This window comes from Pongo pygmaeus, chromosome 7 (assembly GCF_028885625.2).
Source record: "Pongo pygmaeus isolate AG05252 chromosome 7, NHGRI_mPonPyg2-v2.0_pri, whole genome shotgun sequence".
NCBI lineage: Eukaryota > Metazoa > Chordata > Mammalia > Primates > Hominidae > Pongo > Pongo pygmaeus.
In genome coordinates, this window is record NC_072380.2 from 25962766 (window position 1) to 25982173 (window position 19408).

The 19408-nt window shown below is 39.2% G+C and overlaps 1 protein-coding gene and 1 long non-coding RNA gene across 5 annotated transcripts in view; one reads left to right on the plus strand and one right to left on the minus strand.

The window, feature by feature from the left end:
• The window catches only part of LOC129042461 (uncharacterized), a 40745-nt gene that overhangs the window by 16067 nt on the left and 5270 nt on the right, over positions 1 to 19408 (plus strand). Inside the window, exons 4-6 of one of the 2 annotated variants that reach the window (XR_010127160.1) lie at positions 216 to 279; positions 1481 to 2741; positions 12735 to 12900. The exons of the other annotated variant lie outside the window; for it this stretch is intronic. This is a non-coding gene — a long non-coding RNA (uncharacterized LOC129042461). Of the gene's footprint in view, positions 1 to 215; positions 280 to 1480; positions 2742 to 12734; positions 12901 to 19408 lie in introns of those variants that run through there. 2 annotated transcript variants of the gene reach the window in all.
• The window catches only part of EBF2 (EBF transcription factor 2), a 214483-nt gene that overhangs the window by 9645 nt on the left and 185430 nt on the right, over positions 1 to 19408 (minus strand). For 2 of the 3 annotated variants that reach the window (XM_054498527.2, XM_063668583.1), the window contains 5 exons: positions 15547 to 15635; positions 14157 to 14222; positions 13897 to 14074; positions 11154 to 11339; positions 3414 to 3581 (listed from right to left, as the gene is read on the minus strand). In XM_054498527.2, coding sequence (XP_054354502.1) covers positions 3414 to 3581; positions 11154 to 11339; positions 13897 to 14074; positions 14157 to 14222; positions 15547 to 15635 — 687 coding nt within the window. The remainder of the gene's footprint in view (positions 1 to 3413; positions 3582 to 11153; positions 11340 to 13896; positions 14075 to 14156; positions 14223 to 15546; positions 15636 to 19408) is intronic. The other variant, XM_063668582.1, reaches the window with a different exon arrangement.

Here is a 19408-nt window from a genome sequence, read left to right on the forward strand (position 1 = left end):
AGCATATGCCTTTGCAGACAATGAAGTCTAGAGAAGGGCCCCTTCTCAGCCTGTGATCACCCAGGCACTCAGCCCACATTGTCACCCTCCCACTGTGTAGCTCTAAAAAGATGGAGCTCCCTGTCCAGCTGGCCTCTGAGATCCCAGGATTTTTTGTTTGTTTTGTTCAGTGACTGTGCATTAAATGTCAGCTTGGTTTCCTCTCTGTACTCAAGGGAACTTCACAATGTTGGACACTGAGCTTCCATGCACCTGGTCTAAAACGAGGAAGAGCATAAGGTAAGGTCACTGAGGGCATCCTTTGTCAACCCTTGCCTCCTCCTGGCCAGGCTGTAGGAAATATCTGTTACCTTGCCTAGTTCTTCACACAAATTAGTCCACAACCACCTTTGGGGATAGCTGTCGATTTTCTATTTAACAGACTAGGAAACTGAGGCTCTGAGATAATGGCATGCACAGATTGACATGGCCCGGAAAGAGCTGAACTAGAACTCGGCACAGGACTGGTGACATCATGGCCGGCGCTCTTCCAGTGGCTAATACTCTTTAAGGATTTCTCCACATGTCACTTGATGTTTTCATAGTTTTTTTGCAATTTCTTTTTAGGCTACTGCCCTAAATCGACAGGTGGTTCTATTTTTTTCCTCCCCAACCTACTCCAAACATTTTATCTTTTAAAGAGACTACATATGGGGTACAGTGGATACTGCTAAGGTAACTCATGCGCCGAAATCTCAAATCACCACTAAAGAACTTATCCATGTAATCAAAAACCACCTGTACCCCCAAAATTAATGAAACTTTCTTTAAAAAAAACCTATAAAAACTTTTATCTTTTAGAGATGAGGTCTTGCTATGTTGCACAGGCTGGGCTCAAGTGATCCTCCTGCCTCAGCCTCCGAAGTATCTGGGACTATAGGTGTGTGCCACCACACCTGGGCCCTTCTTCTTTTAAAGGTTCAAATCACCGGAGGAATGTGGAGGAAACTGAAGGATTCAAATGAGGTTTGGGACCTTACAGTGACTCTAGAAATGAAGCTAGAGCCTACAGCCTGTGCCTACATGCAACTCACCAAGTCATTGCTCCTATAAACCTATCAGGAACGTGCCGCTTAGCCTGAGCATCCTGAGGGGTGGTGACCAGAAGTTTGTGTGGCTGGGGACCCTGGAGAGAGTCTTCTGTTTCTGCTGCAGCTGCCCTCAGAGGGAACCTTACTAAGACCAAGCAAGGTTTCCTTCCAGCTCTTTGGGCTGACTCAAACCTGACTTCAGTAACAGCACAGGAGCCTTGGGCATGCAGCAGGAGGTGGGGTGGGGATGACAGGCCCTGGGAGTCTGTAAGAAACTTGTCCTGGCCACACTGTAGGCTGAGAGCCGGGTAAAACAGAGAATATCTGAGATAACCAGCTCCACTTCCCTGTGAGAGAGGAGGTGGGGAAGGGGTGACAAGTGTAAGTCAAGTATCTTTTTTTCTTTTAAGTGGCATATGTGCTAAGTGGTCAGGAATGAGGAAAGGGCCCGCATCCATCCTGTCTGCCTCCCGTCCAGTGCAGAGGAAAGCCTGCACCCCTCCTTGGTCTGTCTCAATCTGCATTTTGCCAGTAAGACTTGCTGGGCCTCCACTCGGGTTAAGGTCGATGAATAAAACCAGAGAACTTAAAAAGAGGAAACATCAACACTGAAGAGGTCACGGGGAAGAGGAAGGAAAGTACGGTGAATATTCAGCAATCGTTTTCATTTCCCCATCTGGAGATGAAGGCATCATGGAAAAAGCTCTGGGCACATCCCCTAAGGATGGGATGGAAACCACTGGTCTTTGATGAAAGATGGGGCAGGTGGAGACACTTAGATACAGGCTCAGCCTATTTCTCTAGGAATTAGACATCTGGGTGAAAATCCCTGCCAAAAAATCCATGAAATTTCCAGATGTTTCCAACTACCCACACTTTGGGTGGTATATAGACCCCGCTGCTTTGTCTAGTTAGAAGTAAAATAATTTTCAACAATGTTTCTGAGTACTGGGTTTTCCATTCTGGTTTTGACAGTTTCCCTGTAGAGTCACTTGACTTCCAGAACACCATCATCTCCAGTGTTGGGATGGCTCAGGAACCTAACGTACCTCCCAGAGCTCTGCTCAGTCACAAGAGGAGACTGACCTCTCACAGGTGTCCCAAAAGAATTAAGAACCCACACTCTATCATCAAACCACCAGGCAGATGCCATCCCCAGGACAATGCAGCCCCATCCAAGGTTCCTCATCAAGCACTGCTGACCTCACAGCCTTTGATCCATGAGGGTTAATGAAACCTCTTCCCTCTTTAGTTTTACCCAACCCTGCTTGTTGTAAATATTTTCATGTCAAGAACTTGAGAGGAGCAGCCTAAAAATAATGTGGGTTGCCAGTGAGCCCCAGTCCTCAGCAGTTTCCAATTTGCTCTTTTGCTGTCGGCTGTCCTCCATCCATGATGAGATGATTTTTCATATACTCATCACATTTGTGTTATGTCATGCCGTATTATGTTTTAGAACATTGCTCAAAAATGGGTTTGATGGATAACTTTTGTTCTTAGATGGATAACTTTTGTTCTTAGAAACTATGACTTTTCTATTCTCCACAACCCCCTAATCAGGCACCTGCTATCAATTTGACTTGCATGTAATCAGAATTCTCAGAACTTGTTGGTTGCTCCTGCTGGCTCTTGTCCATGTGTGCCAAGAGGACATGACGGCAAGTGGATTAGGTAAGCAGAAAGCACCACATGGTATCCCGTGGGGGTGACTGGGCATTTTCTGAGAGATAGCAGAATGGCCTTGTGGACAGCATAGGGCTGGGAAGTCCAGACACTCCTCAATTGTATGTATGGCTCTACCATGGTTAATTCCATTACCTGCAGAGTTTGCTGATGTCTGTTTTCCCTGATCTTACTTTTTAAAAAAATTTATTTTTTGAGATGGTGTTTTGCTCTTGTTGCCCAGGCTGGAGTGCAATGGCGTGATCTCGGCTCACTGCAACCTCTGCCTCCCAGGTTCAAGCGATTCTTCTGCCTCAGTCTCTCGAGTAGCTAGGATTACAGGCACCCACAAACACACCCAGCTAATTTTTGTATTTTAAGTAGACACAGGGTTTTACCATGTTGGCCAGGCTGGTCTCAAACTCCTGACCTCCAAGTGATCCGCCTGCCTTGGCCTCCCGAAGTGCTGGGAATACAGGCATGAGCCACCATGCCCGGCCCCATCTTGCTTTTAGATGGAGCACTTGCCTAGCTGTAGAAGCCATTCATGTCCCATGATGAGAACAGCAAAGCATCTCTTTGCAGGTAAATGGCTGGAGCTATACAATGATGTGCTGTTTGCTCTTACTTTGCCAACCCTATGGTACATTGTGTTATCCCCAAAATAGAACCCTTGCTTACCTCTGAATCCATTTCCGTTGCCACTGGAGCAGGCAGGTGAAGGGGAGCCTTGGGGCCTGATGACAGGGGCAAAGGCACTCTTCTGTTTGACAGCAGGAAAAACTGAAGAGGAAAATGGGAGGATGGAGGATGTGCTGGAAGACCCAACGGTGGGACTTGATGACATGACTGGAAAGCAAATGCACAATCCTCATTTAGAAATTAAGATCTTCTTTCAGTTCATACATTTGGCACACATTTATTGAGAAATTGTTAATTTCCATGCATTGTTCCAGATTGCAGGGATTAAAAAAAAAAAAGTTGAATGTGACAACATTCCCACCCTGTCCAGTGGACGGAACAGACACATAAAACAACTAATATGGTAATGATGCTATTACAGGAAGGTACCCAATGCCCAGGAGATGCAGACAGCAACGGGCATTTGTGCTTGGGAGAGTCGGGAAGGCAGCTTCAGGAAGTGATGTTAGCACAGGTCTTCATTCACAAGCAGAAGCTTGGCAAGAGAGAAGACTGAGATCAAACATGCCTGAAAAATCATCAGATCTACCCAGCAATGGAAATCGCTTTCACACCCTACAAAAAAAGTCCTATTTGGGAGCTATGTGCCTCCCCGGTAACTCCTAAGGCTCCAGGGGTTTGGTCTGTAGGGTTAACATCTTCTCTGAGAGTGCCACCTCTATGGGCCACTTCCTCATTAAATGTAAAAGGTTATTAACATTCAGAAAATTTTCTCCCTCTCCCGTACTTTCAAGTGCTCTTGGGAAATGTAGCTGCAAGTCGGCCTCCCCTGACATAATGTTTAGAAAAAACACCAATATTAGCGATATTAACATTAAAATGGCTTAAGGGAAGACAAAAGCCAAGCGTTATAATTTCCGAGAAAAAATAAAAGCAATTTATACAATGAAGTACCCCACTTCTTAATGTCAGATACTCCACCAAGTTATATCATGCAAGATGATAATTTTATCTTCTATGTTCAACTTAAGAAAGGGGTAAAATAGAGTACACAAGGGCAAAAGTCTTAAATATAGCACCTTATAGTATAGTTTTAGGCACTTGTATTAGCATAATTCCCAGAATTCTGAACTGTCCAAGTCACATGACTTGATAAAAGTATTGTTAGAGCCTAATGACCAAGCCCAGCAGTGCTATTTCTTGCTTTGTATTTTCAATGGACCACCTGTCCTTCAAAGTAAATTTGAAAGTGAGGACATGGGTGACACTTATGACTGACCAACCAAGTACAAGGTGAATTGAAGGTCAAATGTTCTGATGTTCATGGACAACTCCACCCTCATTTCCCCTCCTTCCCCATAAAAATATATTTTGGGCCACGTCCACCCAATTGCCTGTATAAAGCACTTATATAGCATACCTCCCATTTGATGTCTTTTATAGCCAAACTAAAATCCAAAGACTTCAAAAAAAGAGCTTTCTCTCAAAACTTCTTATCCTTAAAGTAGTCTTGATTTAAGGATCTATGCATCTGAGTACATCTGTCTTTCCTCAAAAGGAGAACAAAGTTCTGGAAGAATCTCATGTAATACTTGAATATGTAAATGAATAAAAACACTGTTGGGCTAATTCACATAATAAGATAGGACACAGGATTAAGCATGAGGAGCAGGTCTTATTCATGGTTCTGAGCAAAATCTCTTCTAGCCTTGGGTTTGGCATTAGTGAAATAGAAAAACAAAAGACAAAAAAAAAAAAAAATCCAAAAGCAAAAAATCCCAACTTTTCATTTTCTCTACAGTACAGAATTAGAAGCCAAAGAAAAGCTGGGACTTAGGAGGCCCTGATTCTACTATGATCCCCCAAATGGCGCCTTGGTTTCTGTGTCTACAACAGCAGAACCTCCTCTCAGACATCATCATTGAAGTGGTTTTTACAATGTGAATTAGGCATTCACACACACTCCATTCCATTTATATTCAGCAAATGACTCACTAGTACAGATAATTATTTTCTAATAACAGATTTCAACGGAAAGTAGGGCCCATTAGATCAAAAATAGTTCCCTCACAGTGGGAGAGGAAACACCTCAAGCTTTACTAAGTGACGTCAAGAAATTGTTGCAGAGTTGAGCAAGTACATGCCCATTTTAAATATTTCATACAACAATTTTGTACAAATGCCAAAATGCATTCAACTGAATTTAAAATTCGATGCACTTAGAAAAATACTAAAAGGAATTTTAATTTGTGCATTTCGGCAAACACAATTACTATGTTATCTGTTTCATAAAACAATAACACCGTAAGAGACAGGAAGTTTTGTTTAAAAACTTTAAGTAGTAAGAAGGCACTTATCTTCATCAGTGAAATCAGCATTGTGCTAGCACAGAAATAGGCAGACAAATCTTTAGAGCAAAATAGAGTTCAGAAACAGACCTGGGTATAGATGGGAATTAATACTTAATAAAGATGACATTTCATATTAGTAGGAAAATAAATGCATGGAAAAATACACTAACCATTTGAAGACTAAGTTTAGAGTACTTTCTCCTGCTAACACCAAAATAAATCTAAGTAGATTAAAGAGTTATTTTTAAAAGCAAAATTGTAAAAGTGCTAGTAGAGCTGTTAGGATGGTTAGAAGTTCACAAGATAGATTTGCCGCATAATGAAAAACTTCTGCAACAAACACAAAAAGGCAAATGACAGATTAAGAAAAATATTTGCAATACTTATTTAGATATGTTCATATCCTCAATAGCTCATAAATTTTCATAAGTTAATTGGAAAAAGAAAAACGCCCCAAGAGAAAAATAAGCAAAGGACACACAAAAAAAATCAGGAATAAAAATGACCAAGAGAGATCCATATAGAAACACTCAAACTGATTCGTAATAAAATGCTAATTAAAACGGTAACAAGATCTTATTTTCCACTCACTAAATAGAAAAAGAAAAAATTAACAGGGCAGGGAAACATAATATTCTTTCTTTTCTAAGGGAAGAATTAACCTCTCTGGAGGGTCTTTGGCAATATATATCAAAGTATTTTAAAATGTGCACATCCTTTGACCCACTAATTTAATCTCTAGAAATTAATCCCAAGGAGATAGTCACGACTGTGCCAAAAATAATAGGTTCAAGGGCATTTTTATAATAATGAAAAATTGGAAAATAAGTGTCCCGCAGTAGGGTACATTATATTTAGCCTATACGATAGAATGCTATGCCAATATTAAAACTAATGTTGTAGAATATTTAATCACATGGAAATATACACCTCTTCAGATGAAAAAAACAGATTACATAACACATACTAAGCCCCCTTTAATTTTTAAAAATACAAATAGCAAAAGTCTAGAAGGACGTGATATACGCCCAAAATTTTAGCAATGGTATCTCTGGCTGATGGGATTATGAATATCCTTAAATGTATTGCTTTCACTTATCCGTATCTTCAAAATTTTCTACAACAAACTTGTATTACTTTTAATACATGGTAGGAGAAACTAGTAAAGGCTATTACATTTTAAAAATGGAAAATCTCGATTTCTTTGGGAAGAAATAAATAATACAATCCTTAGCAATAGACATAATAGCGTTTAAAAATAATTTTAACTTTCCTCTTTCATTTAAGGCTGTACTACCTATAAACAAAGTTGTCTATTACTCTAATACCAACCCCCACCTCTAAAAAAAAAAAAAAAAAAAAGCAAGAGACGAATAAATCCTCACATTCCTGGGAAACACTTGATGATTGTAGTCAACTTTTGAAAGCAAACACCACTCCGCATATCTCTGTTCCCCATTCTTACAACCTGGGTCTGCATCACTGAAGGATTTTATGCAGCCCAGCTTCATATCTGTGACTTTGGTAATTTTACTGCTTTCCTTCCACCCTCTCTTTCATTGATCTTATGGCAGAATCTCATTAGTTGTGCATCAGAGCAGACACTGCAATTTTCAAAATGTATCTATCCATGACTGAAAGGCTATCCTTTAAAAATTAACAATGGTTACCTCTGCATAGACACAGAGTGTACCATTTTTCTTTCCTCCCTTTTACCTATACATGCTTTTCAAGTTGTCTGTAATGAGAATACTACTATTTTAATAGGCTTTCTTTTTTCTTTTCTGAAGAAGTAGAAATATATCAGAATTCAAAGAGGTTCTTATGGTGGGAGTATGCTTTCTTTTAAAAATTATACGTTCTACATTTTCTGTAATAATCATTTAATATTTTACAGTAGAGAATGTCTTAGTATTTATTTTTGAAACTATAAAACAATTGAACCCCGGAGCATGGTCTAAGGCTCTGAACATAATGTAGGAATCTATGAGGACAAGTTGGCTTCCTGCCTGTATGGATTCTGTCCCAAACTCTGCATAGGCTTGGTGGCTATTCTGCTTTGGAAGAAGTGGTCCCTATGGGTGTTACAAGCTTGTTAAATAGACAATCTTTTGGGACTGCAGAGAGAACCGTTTTAGGAAAGTTGATTGCATGTACTTCCAATCGAGAATTTCTCTGGACATCTATCTCTCCATGGATAGAGGCCAAAGTAAAGAAAAGTACGTCTGGCCCAGAAATCTCTGTGAACATGGGGAGTTAAGGAAAAACCACTTTTCCTTATAGGAGGATTGATTGGCTTGCATAGTCTCAGCTGGAACTCACCGGGCACATATCTTCCTTTGCATCAAGCCATTGCATTTTTTGGAGCTAAGGGGTCTGTCAGAATTTCATTATAACCCCCTCTTGTCAGGGGTTTAGAATTCAGCCATAAAAACTTGCACTGAGCTGGAACTTGGCACACTGCTACTGCCAGGAAGTGAAGTTTGTATGTAAAATTGAAAAAACATCTGTTTGGCCATTTTTGAAGTAGTGCGAGAGCAAAAACAGTAAAGATGCGGGTTTCTGATACTCTACGTTGGCTGTCATGCAAGTCAAACTTGACCAAGAAGCTTGGCTCTATTTCTTTCTTAGTGTCTCTGGCAAGTATTTGCTCCGTGGCATGGTCCAGCCACATCAGATGCATTTAAAGAAAAAAAAATCATAGAATTGTGTTTTCATACACAAGCAACTGAATTGACAAAATGTTTTCCCCCGGGCTTTTCTTTTTTTGTATTTCCCAGAGAAGTAAAGACTTGGCTGGCTAGAAATACAGGTCAGGTGCTATTGTAATGAACTCCACTGGGTATTCAGTATTTTTGGAGTAGGGGAACTTGATTGTAATGAATGCACTGTTTGGAATTTCATTCCTAGCCTGCAACTCGTTCAGACCCTCCCTCCAAAAGTGAAGGTGCAAACCACCAAACCAGATTCAACACGTACAGGGAGGAGGTTTTCTCCAGTTTCTCTCTCTCTCTCCCAGTTGGGCAGGTTGCCTTCCTCTTTTTCCTATTCTGTGTCTACCATCTCATTTTAATAGGTAATTTGAAGATTTGGGGTGTTATTGGTTTTCTTGTGGCAGTGGGTTTGGGTGATCATGAAAGAACAGTAGAAGGAAGTCATCACTGGTGGGAGTGGGAAGGACTTCTCTCTACCAAATGAATTATTTAGGAAGAAATATTAAGCAATTCACACCTAACTGTGCATTTTCATTCATCTTTTTTTCCTCTCCTTTCTTCTCCATCCTCTTCACTACCACACTACATACTGATTATAAAATTGATCATTTTTATGTACAAAAACAACTAATATGATTCAAACTCATTCATACCTACATAGATTATGATTAAATCATATGAAATTGCCACTTTTGTAGATCAAAATGGTCAAATAGAGGGAATTTCCTATGATTTAGCCTAATATTACACTGTAAATACATTAAATATTTCTTAATAATTTAAAAACATGGTATTCTGAGTGTGATGATGTCTTCTAGTCCCCTTTTTACTATTTATTGGCTATAAACTCTTAAGTCATTTAATAACTCTTCATCTCTTACAATGGATAATGATAAAAATGATTGTATCCATGTCACAAGGTTGTTGTGAGGCTCTGACTGGACTCTAGATGTCAACATGCTTTTTAAGCTGTAAAGTGGAATGTAATTGTTAATTCATCTTATTGTTGTCACTGTTATAACATGGTTTACACAATGGATCTCTTGCCACTGCATCGTTTTTAAGGGTTGTTAAAGATGTGGTCTCTTTACCACACCAGACACCTTCTCCAGGAGGAAGCATGGGAAAGACCTCTCTAACATCTCAGTAACAGAAATAGCCACCTTTCTTCTGAGCTACTTTAAAAAATAATATGTGGACATAAAATCTTATAACAAATAGCGTTTCTCTCTTTGCTTTAGCCTCTTGTAAACTCAGAACAAAGTAAATGACTCCCTTGAATAGACCAAATGATATTCATGCTGGCCCTGGCATTTTCTAATTTCCTGAACCATATTTGTTTATTTTAGCTCAGTTTCTTGTTAGACTCTGTTTTATACTTTCATACTATCTATTTGACTGCAATAATTCCCCCAAACACTTTTTGGAACAAGAATTTCCAAAAATTGGGGGGAATTTGTTTCTACCTACTATGGGGTAGAAACAAATCAAGCAATCATTTATTTCTCTAGACTAACTGTTATCTAATTAACTTAGGCCACCTGACAAGACACAACATAGAACTCATGTCTTTGCAGTAAGAAGATTTTCATTGTACTAGAAGAACTGACCTCTACTACCCTTCACTGCTTGGTGCTATGTCTTTATCTCACCGTGTAGTGTAGAGTGTATGCATCGAACTGATAATCCAGAAATAGCTCATAGGTGTGTCTCCCCAGGGAACCAAAAGTCCAAAGACTGTGAAAGGCAGCTTCTGTGACATGTCAATTCCACAGCTATGGTGGACGTGGCTGTGTGCTGCCCTTGACGTGTCCTTGCTCTTGGCACAAGGGAACCACACTGGGTAAAAAGAGGGCAAGGTGCAGAGAATTGCAACAAGACCCAGCATTTCAAGAACACTCTACTCAATCACTTCAGCCTCTCCATGTCAGCTTGTCCCCTGGCCTAAAGTATTCCCTAGGTAGGTTTGAAAAATGCACTCTCTCAGGCTCCTGGAAGCATTGTATAACTTCCCGGCATACCTCCCAAAGCAACCCAAATGGGGTTTTCACAACTTCCCAGAGCAGGGACTTTGCTGCTAGACCACAGATTAAGATGAAGAGGTTCTGTCTCAATATATCACATGATTGCACACAGTCAACTTCCACCTCTCTGGAGGTACTGAAGGGAGGGGAAAACCAGGTTGCAAAGTCAAAAAGCAGCATGGTGTGATACACGAAATAACTCAAAGTCATCAGGACTGTGCCTAAATTATTACCCTGCTCTATTCTAGCTATGTGATCTTGATTAAGTCAGAAAACTGCAGCAAAGCCAAACTTTCTTGTCTATAACATGAAGATAAAGTTCTTATCGAAAAGGTCTTATGGAGATTAAATAAAATATTACATCTGAAAGTGCCTAAGAGTGCACATATTGTTAACAGAAATGGAATCTTAATTCCTTGCTCCCACTTACACAGGCCACACATGCACTTTCTCTATAAAAAGGGAATTGTTTCAATCCTTTTCTTTCCCCAAAAGGCCTTGAGTAACCACGTGAGCCAAAGTCCAGCTAAGGGAAAAGAACGAAAGGCAGGAAGGACGCCTAATCAGGAAACTAGGCTGCTCCCCGACGACTTAGGAAGATTTACAAACGCAACTTTCTCCCAAAAGGCCCAATAGTAAAACCCAGAGACAAAAAAGCATGGAGAGCCAAGTGATGGAGAGGTCACTTACTTCCATAAGGAGAGCCAGTGGGTGAGCCATTTAGAAATCCTGGTGATCCTGGAACACCCAGGTTGGCCATGGGGACATTGCTGTAGCCATTCATACTGTTGCTGGAGGTACTGTAATTAGACTGTTGAGGCGTGGAGCTGGAAGAGTATCCCCGCGGAGAAATGCTGCTTGTGTTGCGGATGTACCCTTGGCAACAAAGAAAAAGCCCAGGTAAATCAACAGGCGTGCACAGTCAGGCCACATGTGGCTAGCACAGGTCCTCATTGGCCCCAGACTATAGAATGCCACCAGCTGCCCCGGGCAGTTGTGGGAAGTGTGCAGTCCATCTTTAGCTTTTTTTTTTTTTTTTGAGTTAGAGTCTTATTCTGTCACCCAGGCTGGAGTACAGTGGCGCGATCTCGGCTCACTGCAACCTCTGCTGCCCGGGTTCACGTGATTCTCCTGCCTCAGCGTCCTGAGTAGCTGGGATTACAGGCACCCTGCCATCACGCCAGGCTAATTTTTGTATTTTTAGTAGAGACGGGGTTTCACCATGTTAGCCAAGCTGCTCTTGAACTCCTGACCTCATGATCCACCAGCCTCAGCCTCTCAAAGTGCTGGGATTACAGGTGTGAGCCAGTGCGCCCAGCCCATCTTCAGCCTTTTATACCTTCCTCTCTCTTCCCCATCTATGCAAGGCCATGCCCTTGATACTCCATTCAAACCTGCACTCAGCACCTCCAGCTCACACCAAGGAGCGAATGGCTAATAGCAGTGTGGAGTTCCCACTCCCAAATCATACTTCATGTGACACTGGAGTCCAGTGAGATATGATTGGTGTCACTGAGAAAGCATTCTGTGGTCAAGTTAGGCTGGGAAGATGTTATGCACTGTAGCCATTTCTTGATTCATATACAGAAGGCCTAGAGAATAAATAAACTGGTTTAACTTTGCTGGCCTAGTGTTTGCCAAATTTAACATGCCATAGCATCTTATGGCGGGGCCTGGAGGGGAAAGATATCTTAACCTCTCTGGGGCCATTTGTATTCTATGGAACACAGTTTTAGAAACGTCGGTTCCATGTTGTTGCCATGCCCTAGGTGCAAGTGGGGATCAATTTCATTCAAAAAGTGTTGATGAGTTCCCCTAAAATGTGCTATTCTCTGACCTAGGACTTTGGGGCATCAGCAGTGAGCGTGGGGGACCCAGTCTATGCCTGGGACGGGGGAAGGAGTGAGAAACCACAGCTCAGAAACATCGTATCATATGTCCTGGAATAAAACACTTTGGATTACTGTCTCTAAAACTATACAGGAAACAACCCAAATTTGTCACCAAATGAAAAAGAATTTGATATTTGTTCTATGGGCCTCATGTCTACAAAAACAAAAATAATAACATGTCCTGTCTAGTCTTTTTTTTTTTTTTTGAGACAAGATCTCACTCTGTTGCCCTGGCTGGAGTACAGTGGCGCAGTCATGGCTCACTGCAGCTTCAACCTCCTGGTCTCAATCTATCCTCCCACCTCAACCTCCCAAATAGCAGGGACTACAGATGAGCACTACCACACCTGGCTAATTTTTGTATTTTTTGTAAACACAGGGTTTCACCATGCTGCCCAGGCTGGTCTCAAACTCCTGAGCTCAAGCAATCTGCCCACCTCAGCCTCCTGAAGTGCTGGGATTACAAGCGTGAGCCACCACACCCGGCTCACCTACTCTTTTGTAAGAACTCTCCCTGGGCAAAAAAAAATGAGGAATTCTCTTCCAACAAATAAAATTAGAAAAAAAAAAAAAAACTATCCCAATGTTAAGGACCTCATTACGAACGTTTACTCCTTTTAAAAATGATTCATGACAGATTTCGACTTAGCACTTCAATAATCAATCTCAATGCAAAGATCTTTACACGGTCTGCTTCACATGTAAAAGCACAGTTGTCTTTATATTTGTTTGTTGTTATATATATGAAATAATACAAAATAGAAGTTACCAAATAAAACCAAGCCATTCACTCTTGGCTACCAGGAAGAGAAATTTGGGTATCGTAAATGATAATGGCAATAATCAGCTTCTTTCCAGTATTCAATCTGATAATCACAATAACAGAAGCATAAATTTATTTTAAATTAATACCTGTAAACCTATTTTCTATAAGCCCAAACCCTTCTAAATTGGTAATACCCAATCCTTTGTTTTTTGTTTTCTGTTTTTTGTTTTTGAGACAGGGTCTCGCTCTGTCGCCCAGGCCGGAGTGCACTATCACACTGCACATGCAGCCTCGGCTCATTTGCAGTGTGTCAGCACACCCCACTGCTCACTGCAGCCTCGACTTCCCAGGCTCATGTGATCCTCCCACCTCAGCCTCCCAAGTAGCTGGGACTACATCCGCCCGCCACACCTGGCTATTTGTTATAGAGATGGGTTTTTACTATGTTGCCCAGGCTGGTCTCAAACTCCAGGGCTCAAGCTATCTACCTGCCTCAGCCTCCCAAAGTGCAGGGATTACAGGTGTGAGCCACCACACTTGGTAGTAATACTCAATCTTCTCCTTAAATATTTCCAGACATTCTACCTGGTACCTAAGAAGCTCAAACTCTAATAATGTACCATCTATAATCTTGAAATAACCCAATCTATGATTGTATTGCCTATCTGCAGACACACTCTGTTGGACCATTATGACCCAACCTCTGACTCTGTCCACTCCAGCAGAACTTTTTAAATTAGACATATTTGGATTTTGACTCTAAGAAAGATGGTACCTTGATTATTTCCTTGTGTTGACTCTGAGATGCTGACCCCAAGCTGGCTGCCATAGGAGTTGATTCCCATCATGCCACTGTGCGCTGGGGAGCTGGAGAGGGCTGGAAGCTGGCTGGGATTCCTGGGGACGCTGTAGAGGGCTTCAGCAATGTCTGCGGCTCGCTTCAAAATGATGTCCTATAAAACAACAGGTTAATGTGAGCCTTCTATCCAGCATAAAGTGCAAAACTCAATAAAGGATAGGATGTGAGTATCTTACCTGGTTATTGTGTGGTGTGCCATAAAGAGCTTCCACTAGATCTGCAGCTCTTTTCAACAGCATCTCCTGGAAAATAAGCGAGGGTGGGATATTGTCAAAGACAAAATCCAAAATGGCAAACAAAAGAAAATTGTAGGCAAAAATGAGAAATCCACATATCCCTCCCAAAAGGTAAGTAATTAGCCAAGAGGTCCTATATTTGGTTTGACAGGTAGAGTACAATTGTACATATAAATCTCTCTGTAAATACATATCTGTCTGAAATTCGCCTCCATAAAATGGCTCTATAAATGATTGTGTTACCAAAACAAAAAACAACCCAACTGAGAGTGGAGTTGATTAAAATTATTAATGTCATGGAAGTTCTATTAAATGCTACTTTCAGCCCATTCTGTTTTAAAAATCTGGTTCTCTAATTAACCAAATATTCTTAAAATGATTGATGGATTTGAGTTTAGCTGCTTGCCAAGGAGTTGTCCAGAGTACTGAAATTATCTTGGCAACGCCTTCTACAAAATTTTATAAAGATGAATTCTTTCAATAATATTTCCCCTTGTACACTTTAACCACAGAGAATTAGTAATCACGAATCCCTTTCCTCTCATTTTGCCTTTTCCACCTCCTGTTTTTTACAGCCTTTTAAATTGCTATTAACCTACTTTCCAGATATCATCTAATTTAATGGTGGGGCTAGGGATTTTTCCAGGAGGAAAATAAAGGTGTGATGGAGAAGCAACTGTGGTGCATAAATTTTATTCACAGTATGGAAAAGAGAACATGGCATTTTATAATTTGTGTGTTTAAAGTGCAAATATAAATGTGAAAATTTAATAGTTTCTCATCAGCTGAATGACAACTAATAAATTGATGTACTTTTTAAATAAAGCTAACATGGGCCAAATTCATAAAGTAATTTTCATAAAGAAGTTCACTTGAAAGTGATGTATTTCATAGCAATTTTATACAGAAGCATTTTTCTCCTCATTAGATACCTACATACATAGTAGGCCCTCAATAATTAATACTGATTGTGGATTAATGGTTCCCTGCAATTATGGTTAAATAGAAACATTTAAATACAAAGGAGTGGAAGCTGATACTTTTAACCAATTATGCAGATATTTATTTTCATAAAGTTGGGCATGTTTTTTAAACTGAATACTCCTGTTGTGTATCTGTTTAATCAGCTCAAATGTTCATATTTCCTCAGAGATTAATAAATATGACCATAATATATTTCATAGCAGATATTTTATGTGCATCTTGTATCTAAAGCTTAGCCAAATTTCAAGGCCTAATTAATTTTAATGGGATGTAAATGCCTGCATTGTCTAAGTTTCCTGAAATTCTACACAAATGGCTTCACATGTCAATTTCCAAAGCACATTACCTTAGCTAATCTCTCAGGATCTCCAGGATGCCTAGGGATGACCTTCTGCAGTCTCTGGAAGCCGTAGTCTATGGTGGGTTCATTTAATGCTGAAAGAGAAAAGTCCTCTCTCTGAGTTGGTATCCTGGCCATAAAGCAAACCTTCTAATTAATTCTTCCACAGGTAATAAGAAGGTTCTGGATGCATAATGGATGTAATCAGTTAGGGTTTTTGCTATCGACATTGGTTAATTCACATATAAATTTGGAATTTATAGTACTTTTATAGTTTTCTATTAAATTCAAAATTTCACATTACAATTATCATTTCTGTTTTAAGTATACATAAACTTCTCTGCTATCAAAAAATTACACAAGCAACCATATCTCAATTTCTTATGAAGATAATAAACTACTTTTATATTATTTTCCTTTCTCTTGTCTCTTTCCTAAGTAGGACTGCACTGTCTATTCTTCTAAATATCTACAAAATATACTAAATATTTTTCTTAAACAGTCTCTTATGTATATTTATACATATATAAACCTTCTATGAACTTATTCTCATAAAACCCACTTTATGCATAATACGCTTCCACAATTTTCAATTATATTTAATTACACCCACATCTGGTAACTATCAGCCCCCCACCCCACAAATACTACAAATTTTATTTCACCACTATGTTCCCATTAGGACAGGGCCTGGCACATAGTAGGCACTTAGTGTCAGTAATTATAAAACGAGTGAGTGAATGAGTGAATTAATGAATGGCATACTTTAGCATTTCCACTATTCTAAAGAGTTTTCCGCATGCTGCTTTTATTCTTTCTCCTTCTTCCCTTTATTTTTTAAAAGTTTCTTGTTTAAATGTCATGGTTTTAAAATTAATGCATGATTAAAGAAAAAGATACAAAGAATGAAATAATCACCTGCATTGCTGTTATGCAGCAATAAACACAGTAATGTCTATTTCTTCTTTAATCTTTTTATATATATGTTGCTATTATTCTATCATAACAATGCCTTTTGTAAAAAAGTATTAAGAAAATTAAATATAGAAGTAAAAAATTTACCATAAACCCACTTAAGACGTGAGCTGGATTAACATTTTTTGCTTATATCTTTCCAGATTGAAACCTATACACATACTTAAAATTATTCACAGACATACAGTTCACACTGTTACATAACCTACTTTTCATCCACTTAACAATGTATCATAAACTTCCCCGAGATCATTAACTATTCTTTTATAACATTATTTTAAATTCCTGCATATTTTTCTATGACATGTTCTATAATTTATTTAAATGGCTTCCTAATATTGGGCAATTAATGTGATCCTAATTTCTCACTATTATAAATATCAGAGCAATAATTATCCTTTGTGCATAACTTTAATTATTTCAATTGGAAAATTCCAAGAATTAGAATTACTGGACCAAAAATTATGATTTATATTTCAGGCCTTTCAGACATATGGTCAAATCACTCCTCACGAGAATGTATGAGTTTATTCTCCCTCCAGCAATGCGTGTGCTCATTTTAACTTACATTTTTTTACTCACCAGTGAGGTTGAAGAATTTTTTCTTATATTTGCTGATGTTAATTTCTTCTTTTATAAACTGCGTGTTAATACTTTCTGCACTCTTCTTTCACTTGTAAAAATACTTTATATGTTGAGATTTTTAATACTGTGGTATCATGTTGCAATATCACATCCCAATTTGACCTTAAGTATTTTATGTATAGAAAAACCACCTCTACTCCAAGAACTGGTAGATACACACAAACACACACACACACACACATATGTATATGTACACACATATGTATACATATATGAATATTTACATTATTTATTATTTAACTTATCTAGATTTTACTTTGTAATGTAACATTAAGAATTTACCTTTGCCACAACTTAACTGTATTTCACAATTTATTGAATGGTTTCTATACATATATTCTGTTTTATTGATCTATTCTGGGTAAAAGTCACACTATTGAGGTTGTAATACATATTTAATATTTGATAGGGTAAGTGTCCTTCCACAAACACACAATCTTTTAAAACTACATTTTCTCAGCTTTTTTTTTTTTTTTTTTTTTTTTGAGACAGTCTCACTCTATCACCCAGGCTGGAGTGCAGTGGTGCAATCTCAGCTCACAGCAACCTCCACCTCCCGGGTTCAAGTGATTCTCCTGCTTCAGCCTCTTGAGTAGCTGGGATTACAGGCGCATGCCACCATGCCTGGCTAAATTTTTTTTGCATTTTTAGTAGAGGCAGGGTTTCACCATGTTGATCAGGCTGGTCCCGAACTCCTGACCTTGTGATCCGCCCGCCTCGGCTTCACAAAGTGCTGGGATTACAGGTGTGAGCCACCGCACCCGGCCTTCTCAATTATTCTTATCCATTTATTCTTTCCAGGTTAACCTTAGGGAAATTTCAAAAAAAATTTCAGTTGCATTAAACCTATGGTTAGAGAGAAAATGGATGGCTTTGCAATAGCAACACTCCACCTTCTTCTTTAGATCCCTCAGTAAACTGTACTGCTCATCATATAGGTGCTAAGATTTTGTTTACCATTTTAATTTTTTGGTATGTATTTCACTTTTTGTTTTTACTGTGAATATGGCTATTCATTAATCATATTGTCCAAGAGTTTTATTAGAGTCTAGAAACACTTCTGTGTTTTATACATCTGTGCAGGAAGTCTATGGCATACAGATGAAGACAATCAGCTTTAGAGTTGAGTAGATCTAGGGTCTGAATTCCAGCTCCACGATGTATGTGAATGTGAGCTATTTAAAATCCATTTTATGGGTTGGCTGTCAAAATCAAAACTATTTCTATAATGTCCCCAGCATGGTGCTTGGCATATAAAATATCTTTTTCTTTTTTCTTTTGAGACACGGTTTCACCCTGTTGCCCAGGCTGGTCTCGAACTCCTAGGCTCAAGCAATCGTCCGCCTTGGCCTCCCAAAGTGCTGGGATTACAGACCTGAGCCTCTGCACCTGGCCTATAAAAGATCTTAACCAGGCTAGGGGCAGTGGCTCATGCCTGTAATCCCAGCACTTTGGGAGGACGAGGAGGGCGGATCACGAGGTCAGGAGATCGAGACTATCCTGGCTAACACGGTGAAACCCCGTCTCTACTGAAAATACAAAAAATTAGCCGGGCGTGGTGGCAGGTGCCTGTAGTCCCAGCTACTCAGGAGGCTGAGGCAGGAGAATGGCGTGAACCTGGGAGGTGGAGCTTGCAGTGAGCCAAGATCATGCCACTGCACCCCAGCCTGGGTGACAGAGCAAGACCCCGTCTCAAAAAAAAAAAAATCTTAAAGTAACTGTTATTTTGTAGCCAAAACCCCTGACAGATATCACTATTTTTTTTCTATTACTTAGGCCTGTACATTGATATCATCTACTTACAGTGATCATTTTGTCTCCTTTTGATAGATTCATTAATCCCATTTACTTCTCTTAATCCTATTCTTGTATTGGCTAAAACTTCCCAAACAATGCCCCAAAATGACAATAAAGTTGGATATTCTTGTTTTTCTCTGAATGGGAATGACATATTATACCATCAAATATGGTGTTGGCTATTTGAGATAGATATGATTTATCATGGTTCAATAAGAATTCAATATGGGTTATCAGGACTTCTTGGAGGTTTAGAAAATCACAGTCACATGAATTTTCTCTTTTGGCCAGATTTTTTATTTATATATATTTTATATATATATCCTATATATAGGGTATATATATAATATATATATCTTATATATAATATATATTATATATGATATATAATATATATATCCTGTATATATTATATATAATTTATATATAATGTAATTTATATATAATATAT